Source organism: Anolis sagrei, chromosome 4, assembly GCF_037176765.1.
Source record: "Anolis sagrei isolate rAnoSag1 chromosome 4, rAnoSag1.mat, whole genome shotgun sequence".
In the NCBI taxonomy this organism is placed as follows: Eukaryota; Metazoa; Chordata; class Lepidosauria; order Squamata; family Dactyloidae; genus Anolis; species Anolis sagrei.
In genome coordinates, this window is record NC_090024.1 from 196060094 (window position 1) to 196074776 (window position 14683).

The 14683-nt window shown below is 37.2% G+C and overlaps 1 protein-coding gene across 1 annotated transcript; it reads left to right on the plus strand.

Annotated features, from left to right (window-relative positions):
- The first annotated feature begins 7369 nt into the window (after positions 1-7369).
- Positions 7370-13746, plus strand: LOC132772636 (interleukin-20-like). The gene is made up of 6 exons (XM_060771518.2): positions 7370-7407; positions 8685-8868; positions 10791-10853; positions 11245-11397; positions 11667-11741; positions 13406-13746. Exons 2-6 carry the CDS (start codon positions 8710-8712, stop codon positions 13478-13480), a joined length of 525 nt encoding a protein of 174 aa, XP_060627501.1. The 5' UTR covers positions 7370-7407; positions 8685-8709; the 3' UTR covers positions 13481-13746.
- The last annotated feature ends 937 nt before the right edge of the window (positions 13747-14683 follow it).

Genomic DNA, 14683 nt, shown 5'->3' on the forward strand with positions numbered 1-14683 from the left:
ACAATTTCTTACAAATGTGTATTACAAATCAGAAAGAAACATAATAAAATGATCCAGATCACCAAAACACCAGATGGTGTGAATAACTGATTAAAAGAAGAGCCATATTTATTTTGGGAGGAAAAAACCCTCTTAATCTTAGGCAAGACGCCTTACTTAATGCATTCTCCAAACATTGAAGTTTAATAGTTATGGTCAGTTCCATTCAGAAGCTTTGTGAGAGAGCAACATTGAGAATTTATGTCAGATATACACTTTGGATCAGTTAGTTTACATTAGCTCCTATTGATATCCATAGGACTAAAACTGAATAATCTGCCCCATTTTAATGGGGCCCAGATTCAAGTAACATAGTTGGGAACTCAACCCGTTCTCTCTTTTGTGAAGGTATAGATTGGGCATCTCTAATCTAGAATTCCAAAATATGAATTTATCCAAAATTATCCACTTACGTAACTAAGATGTGCCTTTGCTTTATGATATACACAGACTTTGTATAAATTTCCCTTTAGAATCTGTGTATAAGGTGAGCCTGAAATATCAATGAATTTCATGTTTAGACTTGGGCCCCATCTCCAGGATATCCTATTATGTATGAATATGCAAATACAAGTATCCAAAATCCAAACAAATCTGAAACCCAAAACACTTCTTGTCCCAGGCATTTTGGACAAGGAATACTCAACCTGTACTTCCTATAGTGGGAAATTTGGAGGAAAGAGAATGGAAAAAGCAGAGCCCATTAGAGCATCCTTAGTTTCTGTTACTGAAGCTAAATAATGCCAGAATGTCACAATATACCTTTAGGGAGGGAAGCAGCATTCTAATTGTCTCTAATAGATGTAACATATTGGAAATTACCTTGCGTCTGAAACAGGAAATCTTGAAGGCTCAGGGGAAATTCCTGAAACCCATCTTGCTGGAAAATGGAGGGGAACAGAATTCCAACAGGCATAATCAAATTTATTGATCCCAGTTTTACAAATCTTGAAAAAAGTTTTATAAAATGGGTGTTCTCCACAGGGTTGTCTTTGTGCTTTTTACTGTTATTCATACATTCAAATCTGCCAGGGGCACTTTGTGCTTTTCCTGCACGGCAGAGTTTTTTACTAAATGCTCCATGTGGTCTCTTCCAATGCTATTATTCTATGATTCTATAAAATGCCAATGATATCAATAATATAAGAGGTTCAAGGTTGTTCCTCTTTTGTCAATCAAAATTAATCTGCCTTCTCTTTTAAATGTAAGTCTGACTTGTTAAAATAGTTCCTTTGAGGGGAAAAATCCCACTGTGCTTTGCACATTCTGTTAGTTTTAAATTATTTTAAAAGTTTTGTTTTTAAAACATAGTTTTACAAGATTAGCCATAAGTTACGTAGGTACTGTCCTGCTTCATATTAACTACTATTGTGATTTTTAAAAATATTGTGCCAAGATGTCCTATAATAACATTTATTATAATAATAATACTTAATTTATAACCCATCCTATCTCCCCAAGGGGACTCAAGGCCGCTTCCAATAAGCTACAAAAATGGCAAACATTCAATGCCGAAATCAAATGAATGGCAAATCAAGTCAAAAACAATGAATAAAACAATCTCAATATGACTTATAAAACTATACAAAAATAGCCAAAAATTAAACTTAAATTAAACATAATATAACACACAAAGTCATACAAATTAAACTAAATGTATTAAAAACATAAGATAGTTTACGACATCCAGTGGACTGAGGTAGGTGTCTGATATCTAGGCAAGGATATATATAAAGATGTGCTAGTCCTCCTCCTCTCCGCCACCTAGGGTGCATAAATAAGTTTTATTTATTTATTTACTTTATTTGTATACCGCTCTTCTCAGCCCTTAGATGACTCAGAGCGGTTAACAACAACAGTTTCAATATGCATAGTACAAAATCATTGGATATTTAAAGCAATAGTAAACAATTAAACATCAAACATCAAACATCAATATAACAAATCCATCACGTCTCATCGATAGAATCAGAATCCAGTCTCATTATCCTTATTCCGTGTTCCAATAATCGATTACACTGCCTAGTCGAATGCCTGTTTGAAAAGCCAAGTCTTAACTTTCCTCCAGAATGCCAACAGGGAGGGGGCCAATCTGATTTCTGTAGGAAGGGCGTTCCACAACTGAGGGGCCACCACTGAGAAGACCTGTCTCTCGTCCCCGCCAGGCGTGCTTGTGAAGCTAGCGGGATCGAGAGAAGGGCATCCCCAAATGATCTTAATGTCCTAACTGGTTCATAGGAGGAGATGGTTTGGACAGGTAGGTCGGGCCAGAACCGTTTAGGGCTTTAAAGGCTAAAGCCAGCACTTTGAATTGTGCCCGGTAGCAAATTGGCAGTTTTAAGAAGCTTTTTAAAGGAGACGAGAGAGGGGGCCACTTTTAGCTCTTTAGGGAGTGAGTTCCAGAGGTGAGTTCCAGAGGCGACCACAGAGAAGGCCCCCTCTCTCATTTCCACCAACCGTGCTTGTGACAGGGGTGGGACTATTAGCAGGGCCTCCTCCGCAGGCCGTAGTGCTCATGAAGGTTTCAATATGGAGATGCAGTTTTTCAAAGAGTTTGGGCCTGAACCTCTGATTTCATAACAACTTTGACCCAAAATTAAGTCTGAAACCTGAGCTACAGTTGGGTTCCACATTTCTGAAAAGTTATATTGTGGTATTTTTCTCCATGCCAATTAAGGTATTATTGTCATTTTCTGTTACTGATATGTAAAAGATGATAGAATTTAGGCAGAACAAATGCGGAGACACATCATTATTCTTAAGGTGTGTTTATATATCAGTTTTCTTTGAGGATCAGGAATAAATTGCCACAGCTAATATTCAGATACAATGATTTAATGCAAGGTTATCTTTACATGTTCACACCTTAATTTTTCACCAGGTCTTGCATAACGGACAATTCAGAGTAGGTGAAAGCGAACTAGATTATTTGGACTTCGGATAATAATTTTGATGTACCAGTCTATTGAAAATGCAGCACTGTAACACTTAGTATGCAACAATTATCGGTTTAGCCAGTTCAGTGATTGGTGGTCAGGTTACTAACTGGAGTGCAGTACCGTGAGAGGTTTACTCCCATGTTGCGGGAGCTCCACGGCTGCTGGTCTGCTTCTGGGCTAAATACAAAGTGCTGGTCATTACCTAAATGGTTCGGGCCCAGGCTATTTCACATCCCGCATCCCTGCTTATAAACCTGTTTGGACTTTGCGATCATTGGAGGGGGCCCTCCTCTTGGTCCCACTCTTTTCTCAAGCATGGCTGGTGGGAACGAGGGGGGGGGTTCTTCGTGGTTGCCTCTTCCCTCTGGAACTCCCTCCCAAAAGTAATTAGAACAGCTCTCACTCTCCTCTCCTTTCAGAAAGAGCTAAAAACCCAACTTTGCTCACTTGCCTATGGAGGATGAGTAACACCATTGACTCTTTACAATTTTATTGTAATTTATTGAAGAGCTATATTTTTATATTTTTTTTATTTCATTCAACTTAATTACTCGACTGTATGTTCCACGATGTCTGACTGCCAGATTATCAGCCATTGTTTTTATTCTACTTTAACTTATTTGCATAAATGTATTATGTTGTTCTAATGACATTGAATGTTTGTCAGTTTTTATGTTTCATGCCTGGAAGCCACCCTGAGTCCCTCCAGGGAGATAGGGCAAGTTGGAAATAAACTTCTTCTTCTTCTTCTTCTTCCTCTTCCTCTTCTTCTTCTTCTTCTTCTTCTTCTTCTTCTTAATTTGCACAGTATGTATCTGAGAAGGAGGGGGAGATATACTACTAAAGATTGTTAATTTGCACACCCATTCAATGGCTCCGGCGAATGTGCTGGTTCAGAGACCAGCATACATTAGCAGCTCTGAAATCTGTCCATGGACAAAGATTCACATTCCAAGTTTTTTGAATGGGGCACCCATTCAAAGAACCTTCTTGTCAGAACTGGAGTTCCATAGAGTTTCAGATAGTCTAGTCTAAGGGTGCATCTACACTGTAGAATTCATGTCTTTTGACCCCACTCTAACTGACAGGGCTGAATGCTATGGGATTGTGGGAATTGTAGTTTTACAAGGTCTTTAGCCTTCTCTATCAAAGAGCGCTGGCGCCTCACCAAACAACATACACCAACATTCTAGGCAGTGAGCTACGAAAGTTAAAGTGATATCAAACTGAATTCATTCTACAGTATAGATGCCTATCCCCAAAAATCTGTAGATGGAGCATTAGAAGTACTTATGTTTTTAGCAGTTATTGTATGTTTTAAGGCACCATGGAGGTTCAATTGTAAGCCACCTTGAGTCCTCCTCGGAGTAGAGAAAGGCAGGATATAAATAAGGTAAATAAATAAATAAAATCCCCAAACCACTGTGTTGGTACAAGTCCATTTTAGTAAAAGAGCTTAATCAAATATTATGTTAATTAGGACCATCAAAAGTTGAATCCTGGGCAACTTTGGCACAGAGACTTTTTGGCCCCAAGCTGAATACATTTCTAGATAGAGAGAATAATTCTCCTCTGACCCTTTAAATAGTTTAGAACAGGGATGGAAAGTCTGTGTGCCTCTAGATGTGGTTGAACTAAAACTCCCATTATCCCTCAATATGGATTGTGTCAGCTAGGTCTAATGGGAGTCCAGGATGTCAGTAACCAATACTCAAGATGCTTCCTTCCTAGTTTAGGACATAGTGTCTGTTCATCAGGATACCAAAGGAAGGTTCATGCTCTTAATTACAGGGAAGTTAAAGGTGAGGTATCTAAACAGCATGGAAAGTAGAATGACAATGCATTATGTAAATTGAGCTTAAGTAGGACAAGTGAACAGAATGATATGGTATTAATTTGCCATGGGACTCGTGTGTGAAAAAAGTCATTTTTGGTGATCCTAAGAGGAATGTACCACTGGGTTTCCTGAGAATGAGAAAGTGAAATTTGCCCAAGATCACCCAGTGGGATTCCATAGTTGAAAGGGAAATTGAACCCTGGTCTCCAATGCTCAAAGCACTACATCCTCCTGGCTTGCTTGTGCCTCTTCTGCTACACTCCAAACCAGAGTCATGCACATTTTAGGGGTTCATGTGCACACCAGAATACACTTTCCTATCTTGGGCCTCTCCGAACCCAAGACAGGAAAGTAAATATCAGAAATCTTTTTATTCCTCTCCACTCCAACCCAATCCCAGTGTCAAAGGTGTTTTAGTTTAGAAATATGCTGAAAGGAAACACTACTAAGACACAATTTAACACCAAAAACAACAACAACAACAACAACACACTAGGAAAATTGGCCAGAATTGTTTGAGGAATACATGAAATGTTGATGAATAATTACCGTCTTACTATCTTATCTATCTATCTATCTATCTATCTATCTATCCAGTTTAATTGATTAATGATGAATTAGAATGAGCCATCTTTGCCAGATATATGCAACAAGTTTCTTGTTTCAAATTATTTGTTTTCATGCTTTGATAATGATTACAGTATTATTGATCTCAAAATGTTGAAACATCTTAGCTATAGTTTGATATTAGTTTGGGAATTCCATTTGATTCATTTTACTTTAATTTTTTATCATCATTAAGTTTATCTAACTCAAAGTGTTCATAATTTAATATCATTGCATTATTAATTATATTTCAGAAAACATAAACAGGAATTATTTTTGAGCACCACCACATAGTTTACATTAGATAACACAATTTGTCAAGAATTCTATTAATTTGACCACATTTTGAGTTTTCATTTTTTTAACTGTATGAGTAGAAAAATGGTTCAGCTAGTACTGTCTTTGCATTGTTCTTTTTATCTCTATATATTTTTCTTTTATTTTACACTATTTGCTTCGCAGCATACCAATAATAATCCTTACTAATGACCTTGTTGCTTTTCTGACACAGCACCCCAACTTGAATCAACTTTAGATTCAAGTTGGGGTGCTAAGTCAGAAAATTGCATTTGATAGACTACATCAGCTCTAGTTTCTGATACAGAACACTTGCCATGTGTTACTGATTTGTAACTCTTTGTGTACTAATGTTGCAGAGTGGTCTCTGGTCAAGTGGTCCCTGATCAAAGTGGTCCCTGGTCAAAGTGGCCCCTGGTCAAAGTGGTCCCTGGCCAAAGTGGTCCCTGGTCAAGTGGTCCCTGGTCAAAGTGGCCCCTGGTCAAAGTGGTCCCTGGTCAAAGTGGCCCCTGGTCAAAGTGGTCCCTGGCCAAAGTGGTCCCTGGTCAAGTGGTCCCTGGTCAAAGTGGTCCCTGGTCAAGTAGTCTTTGGTCAAAGTGGTCCCTGATTAAAGTGGTCCCTGTCTAGTGGTCCCTGTCAAGTGGTCTCTGGTCAAAGTGGTCCCTGGTCAAAGTGGTCCCTGGTCAAAGTGGTCCCTAGTCAAAGTGGTCCCTGGTCAAGTGGTCCCTGGTCAAAATGCTCCCTGGTCAAAATGCTCCCTGGTCAAAATGCTCCCTGGTCAAGTAGTCTTTGGTCAAAGTGGTCCCTGATCAAAGTGGTCCCAGTCAAATGGTCTCTGGTCAAAGTGGTCCCTGGTCAAAGTGGTCCCTGTCAAGTGGTCCCTGGTCAAAGTAGTCCCTGATTAAAGTGGTCCCTGGTCAAGTGGTCCCTAGTCAAGTGGTCCCTGGTCAAGTGGTCCCTGGTCAAAATGCTCACTGGTCAAGTAGTCTTTGGTCAAAGTGGTCCCTGATCAAAGTGGTCCCTGGTCAAGTGGTCCCAGTCAAATGGTCTCTGGTCAAAGTGGTCCCTGATCAAGTGGTCCCTGGTCAAAAAAGGTTGGGAACTACTGATCTAGAGAATGATCTTTTAAAAATAATTTCTCCACCCTGATCCACAGTGAGTCGGTCCTAATAAGATGATGGTTTTGTCAGCATCTATCTGAATAAATAGTCTCAAAATAAGGTAGAAGAGTATAAGGTAAAATTGCTGGCATACACTCTAATATGTTTTAAAACATGATACATTTCCCTCAGCTCTGCTGTATTGGATTAAGAGGTATATATATTCCCAATGTTAGCAAAAATTTCAAAACAGCAAAACCTCCAGGAAAATATACAGATATATGTTCTCTTCATTTTATTTAGCAACCAAATACAGGTAGCAGACAAAAAAAAGGAAACAAATACATGTTGCTCTTCAACGTCCTGTATCTTATGATGTCACTAGCTCCCACTCATGACTATGCTGTTTTGTTTCTTTTGGGAAACTCTTTGAAATATGCAAATGAATCTTTGACAGAAATTGAGAGTATAGTCTCCACCCTCAGCCAGGTAGAAGGAAATTTCCTCCAAGGCCTTTCATGTATATAAAGGACCACAGTCAAGAAGCTAGAATTACATACATCACTACAACTCACAGCATCTTGGCAAGGTAAGCAATGGGATGTAATATGTGCTTTCTATTTAAAATTCTAAATGCAACATATTTTAATGGTTGACCATAAGGAAGAAATACATTTCACTGATCAGAGAATAAAAAGGTAACTTAAGTTTTATTTATCTATACTATATTATAGTTGAATTATGTAGCTGTATCAGTGGTTCTCAACTCATTGCCTTCCAGATGTTTTAGACTCTAAATCCCAGAATCCCTGGCTATTGGCCATATTGATTGAGGCTTCTGGGAGCTGAAACAAAAATGGAGAGCAAAATTGAGGACCATTATTCTGCTTCTAATTATACAACAGTAATACAGATTTAAATGTATATTCATGCCAATCTGAAGTTAATTTATTTAAAAGAAGATTCCACTCATAACAACAAAACACACAATAAGAATTTATCAGGATAGTAGTGGTAACGTTGGCTCCTTCTACACTGCCCTATATCCCAGGATCTGATCCCAGATTATCTGCTTATCCCAGATTATCTTGTAATATAGACTAGTATAATCCAGTTCAAAGCAGATAATCTGGAATCAGATCCTGGGATATAAGGCTTTTGTAGATCCAGTCTGATAGGTATGTTTATTGTTAACTGCTATCAAGTCAGTTTTGACCTATGCAACTCTATGAATGATAGACCTCCAGATCACCCTTTGAATGACAGTCCTGTTCAGATCTTGCAATCTCAGGTCTGTGGTTTCCTTGCTTCCTTAAATGTAAATCCATCTGGGCTTATTCCTTAATTTTGTATTGTACAAAATAGCATCCTAAATGGCTTCTCAAAATCCAGTTGGATTTGGACCAACATTAAAAAATAGATTACTTATCTTCTCATCTGAATAACCTGATATGTAAAACAGCAATACCATTCATCCAAACTTCTGATATTCATATTTCTTATCCTTTTGATTCATAAGTGTTCACTGTAAAATAATAGATGAAAATTCAGATTACCATAATTCATATTCTAAAGATGCAAATCTGGTTTAAATAGCTTTTCATAGGGCTGTAATGGAAAAAACTCTCCCCCCTCCCCCCCCCCAATATTGTGTCTGTTTTTAATGTATTCTGGGTGATGAATTTGCTAAGCATGATAAAATGTCATATCACACAGGAGTCTTTTGCAAATTTGATATTTTTATCCATTCAGATTTTTATTTAGAACTCCAAATTCATATAAAGCCAGCACAGATGTTTTTAAAAAGTGTTGCTCAGGATTGCCCAGTGCTGCATTCTTAAATTTTCCAACCATTTCTTGTTACAGGAGCAGTTTGGACTACCAAATAAAGATGGCTCTTGGTGCTTTCTCCCGCCTTGTTCTCATTGCATTTCTCTTTGCCAAGATTGTGGTGGCAGAAAGCAGAAGGCTCAGCCTTGGCCAATGTGAACTCAACAGTGTATCTTTCCGAGAATTAAGGGACAACTTTGATACAATCAAAGAAAACGTAGTAAGTGGAATTCATATGGGATTCTTGTCCATTGTGCTGAAGCATTTAGTAGATTTATGTCAGGATCATGTGGGTGATGTACATCACTGTAACCTACAGTTCTATTGGCATACATATTTTGATGACTGTTCAGTGAAAAGGTATCTGTGTAGCTTCACCTTCTCTAGCAAAATGCAGCTTGATGTTGCAGGGGTACACCCCCATTTAGTTGCAGAGGGGGCAGTGATGTGTAGCATTCAGCTCCAGGAAGAAGCAATGGTTTTTCTGGCTGTCCAAGTGCATCTGGAGACTGTTCAAGTGACTCTTGCTCCTCTCATCAGTTGTTCATGAAGTGGGAGTTGCCCCCATGTAATTTACTCTGTAGCACATCCAACATACTAATATTGGCAAGGATTTATACTCTACAAGATGTTGGATCTTCTAATGAATGATATCATGATGAAAGAAGCATTGCTATTTAAAGCACAATGTGTTTTGAAGTTAGATTGTTCATAATTCCATATCTGAGAACTAATACAAAAATAATTCAATAAAAATACCACCATTTAGATTGGGGCAAAAGGGTGGATATTTCCTTGAAGAAAAGTGATTGAGTGACACATTGATAGTAGGTGACACCAAGTCCTGAGCTTACAAAATATGGCCATTAGTTGGGAAGGGAGCGTAGGAGTTTTCATCTTAAAAAGTAACATTTCAAAAACCTAGATAAATCCAAAAGTGAATACTTCTCCCCTTCATTATCAATTATCTCCCTACTATTCTCTTTCATATACATAAACACAGGGGCATATGCAATCCTCTTACACACACATACGTACACAGATTTTATTTTACCTTCCCTTCCCTGATATGCCGTATCCTGTTCTTTACCTTGATTCAGACTAGCATGTATAAGAAATAACCTCACTTTAAATCCCACACATCTGTAGTTAAAATGATCTTCGCTACATTGTCAGAGCTATCTATTGCAGTACACACACCTTCTCTTGAGCAACCACAAACTATCTATAAGTTAAAACTTGACACAAGACTATTTTGGTCACATTCCAGGAAACAGTAGAGGTGCCCTAGGCTGATGTCTCACACCCATTTCTCTCTTTAGGTACAATACACTTTTTACCGGCTTGATGAAGCAATGTTCTTAGATATCTCCAGGTTGTTAAGGAGCATGTCCATGTCAATCTCCTTACATGCCCTCTTGGGTTTTAGGAGTTAACAAAGTATCCCAGAATTGAAATTCTGTCTCCCTCCTGTTAGGCCAAATGGTGGATGTCATCCACCCTAGAAAGATGCCATTTCTAGAAGTCAATATGTGTATGAGAATATTAGCTTCATAAGTTGAACATGCCAGTCCATCAAAACTTTGATCAGTAAAATAAGGACTTACGTTTATATTTGGTTTCCTTTACAATTTGCATGTCTTTTTGATACACGTGTGCCTTAGTTGATCAATGAAATACGTTTTCAAAACATAGTCTCAAGTTTTCTTTATGTAAATAATTTTTATCCCACCTTTCTTCAAACATGGGATCAAATGTGGCATACAACCCTTCAAAAACATGACACAATTTAAAAGCTACCTGCCATCACTACCACCCCCATTAAAAGATTGGTCCACCACATCATTTTAGTACTTTTTGATGTATTTAATTAATTAATGTAAATAAAAAAGCCAACGAGAGAAAAATAGTACAAATCTCAAGATTGGTGGACCAGAACTAAATGTGATTATAGTAGATTTGGAATAGAAGAAGACAAGAAGAACATGTCTTTTTCTAAGTTCCTAACTAGAATGCATAAATATCTAGACTATGTTCTATGTTCATTCATCTTCTTGGAAAGGAAATATACCCTTCTATCACAATTCTTTTTAAGATACTTTCCTTCTGTTTATATGGTTTGTCTTCTATTTGTCATTGTAGCAAACCCAAGATATCAGGACAGATGTGATTTTGCTGAAGGAAAGTGTTCTACGGGATGTCCCGGTAAGTACATCTTTACGAAATCAAAGTGTGTGAAGATCAAGTATTAAAATTGTCCCTTTATGTATAAGAGGACATAAAATATAATGTAATCTGGTATCAGGACTGAAATATTTGAAGTCTCACTCATGGACACCTGTTCATTACATGTTGACTCTAGCACTGATACATTATTTGAATATGGAAGTGAACAGGATAGTCTCCATCACTACACTTGCATCTCTCTGTGTCCACTGAAGTCCAATATTTACCAATAGAGATAGTTCATTTTAGCTCAAAAGTGTGAGTAATGAAAATGATATAATATGCATAAACACAGCATCATTTTGTACACATACTTGAAATCACAATCTGTTGGATCATTCAAGCCTAATGGTTCTTCTTTTTGCTTTAGATTTCAGAGAGTTGCTGCTTACTCCGCCATCTGCTGAGGTTTTACGTTGAAAGCATTTTCAAGCACTATGAGCCAACAAGTAACCTGCTAAGAAGGAAAACCAGCGCCTTAGCCAACGCCTTCCTCAGCATCAAGACAAAACTCAGAGAATGTGTGAGTATGGTTTCATTCATTGATTAATGTATTGTAGCCCATATGCCCTGCTCTACAGCTGGAAAGTATGCCAAAGTGGAATCTTGAAATATACAACATTATCATTTTGTAAGTTTAGTGAAGATGGCTTGGTATCCAGGATTATTGATTGATAATTACATTTTACTTGACAAAAGGAAGTCAAACGTGGGAGAAATAGTTTGCTTGTATGGTCCTGTTCTATATTATGATTGTAATAATTTCTTTTGTTTGTGTTCTTTCCCATTCAGCATAATCAGAACAAATGTACTTGTGGGGAAGAGGCTCACCGAAGATTTAAACTTGTACTGGATGAATATCAAAAGGTAACTTGGCTTGCTTGTTTTCTCTTTTGCTGTTGCAGATTCTGCTACTGCTTGATATACTGCCTAAATATGTTGAATTCTGGGCATGTATAACTTGATCTCAATCCATTGGGGGAAATATAGAATACACTAGCTTTTTAATAGTAAAAAAGTGACATCACTAACTTAAATGATAGTGTCAAAATGAAGAATGTTTAGGTTAATCTAAACTGGTTTTCAACACAGACGTACATCACTGTAACTCTTTGATTTCTGACACTGAATTATCATGTTGATCTATAAGCATCAATATGTTTATAGATAGTTAATGAAATATTTTTAGTATTTCAAATAGTTATGCTATGAAGAATGCTAAAACAAATTTAATTGAAAATTAGCAAATAATTTTGGTAAATAATAATCAAAGGGGACCATGGCATTACAGTAGGATTTGAGACCTTTCATCACATCCGTACAACCCATTCTGGTATAGGTTGGGGTATCCCTTATCTGAAATATTTTGCATTTTGGATTGTTCAGGCTTTCCATATTTGCATATGCACACATAAGGAGGTATCCTGGTATTGGGACTCAAGTCTAAAAACAAAATGTTTGTTCCATATAAATCTTAGACTGAAGGCATTTTATACAACACATGTGCAGGAAACAAATAACCATTAGAAGGCAAAGCTGTCAGTATTTCAGCCACCCATGTAGACCATTTTGGATTTTGGACCATTTTAAATTTCAGAATTCCTGATTAGCAACACCCAGGGTCCTTCTACACAGCCCTATATCCCAGAATGTCAAGGCAGAAAATCCCACAATATCTGCTTTGGACTGGGTTATCTGAGTCCACACTCAGATAATGTGGGATTTCCTGCCTCCATATTCTGAAATATAGGGCTGTGTGGAAGGGCCCTCAGCCTGTATTCATATCTCAGGGCACACGGAGAAGGACAACAGCAAAGATGAACCCCTTGCTCTCCCCCCGCTTCTCCCCATAGTACTTGCATCCATGGGAGCATTAGCAGCGCTCAGAATCATAAAGTCAGAAGAAACTATAGAAGCCATCTAGGCAAACTCTGGGCCCTTCCACACAGCCCTATATTCCAGAATATCAAGGCAGAAAATCCCACATTATCTGAGTGTGGACTCAGATAACCCAGTTCAAAGCAGATATTGTGGGATTTTCTGCCTTGATATTCTGGATATAGGGCTGTGTGGAAGGGCCCTAGTTGTGATGTAGAAAGATACAACTCAACATTCATGAAGGATATCCACCCACCTCTGTTAAAAAAACAATTATTACTATTATAATTATTTACTTCATTTGTACCCTTCCTTTCTCTACCCCAAGGGGGACTCAGCTTACAATCGCACCACCATGGTGCTTTAAAACATATGGACATCAGTTAAAAGCATAAATTAAAGCTAAACATAATAATCATAGTTTTAAATACATTCAAAAAAATCTCCACAGAAAGTCCACTACCATCTGAAGCAATCTATTCCATTCCTGAGCAAGGAAGGACAAGAAAGAAGTCCTTCCTATTGTTTAGGTATCTTATAATTTGAATCTCTTTGATAATTGAAGATGATGTATATATGCATGGTAACCTTCTTGTTGATTAAATGTTCTTCACTAATAGACTAATGACCTCAAATTATTTTCACTTCTGCAGCTTGACAAGAGTGTAGCAGCAATCAAAGCTCTGGGAGAGATGGAAGTACTCTTTGCCTGGATGGAAGGCTTCTAGAATTGACAACATTTTTCTTTTTCTTAAACATTGTTAGGATCTTTTTAAAAGTGCAAATATTACTTTTAATTCAATAATTCAAAACAATATTGTTTTTTAAAGTATATTTATTTTTGCAAATATGCTTATTAACTTTTTATAATAATGTTTTCCATCTGTTGGGCTGATGTAGCTTTGGAGCTATTAGACCAGAAACACTTTGGCAAATATAAAGAAAATGAGGACTTGAGACTGTCTCTCTCACCATAATCCACAGTCCAAAAACTGACTGATATTATATATATATATATATATATAGAGAGAGAGAGAGAGAGAGAGACCCACCAGACTGTACATATGATATTTATGTCTGAGAAACTATGTTGTATTCGTTACTATATATGCATAACTATAAATATCCTAAGAAATCAATAACCAAATCCCACCTTAAAATCCAGGAAGATGCTCTATACAACAGAGGTCTGGGGTATGGTTTAGTGGAGGGCTTCAGAATGATATGGCTGGGTCCTTCACCCCAGAACTGCAATGCATTCCCATCAGGGATGGACAGGTTGGAGATGTCATTCTAATATGCTGCAATTGACCACATCATTGTGAGCAGCTCTGTAGAGTTGGAATTCAAGGACATTCGTGAATATACAGCAGTTATAGATCAATAATTCTAGGTTACAAATCCACAATTGCGATGTAGAATGCTAACATCTATCAGTTATCTCTCAGATGTACAGTCCTGTTTGTGTATCTCTCTCTCTCTAATTTTAAAGGGGTTGGATCTGTCAATATTTCTATTGTGTGTGTCTAGATCTTAATGTGCAAGATAATTACTACTCACTATTTGGTCATGAAATATAATTTGCTTTATAGTATGTTAATGTTATTTATTATAAATATGTTTTGTTATGTTATTTAAAATTTATTTATGTTAAAGTACCAATATTATTATTTATTTATTGGCAGGGTCTGACACTGCAATCCTGTAACTTGACTAAAATATTGTAATTTAAGGATGAACTGTAATGAGCTTTTTACTTGAATTCTCAAACTTAAATATATTACAGTTTTGTTTTAATTCTAACAAATTTTATATCATCTAAATAAAGATACAGTATTTTTTAAAAATCTAGATGACTTGATGAATTATTTATGGGAATTGTCTGAGCGGGTGTGTAAATGCATTTTTTTATTTTGCTTTATTGATCACAA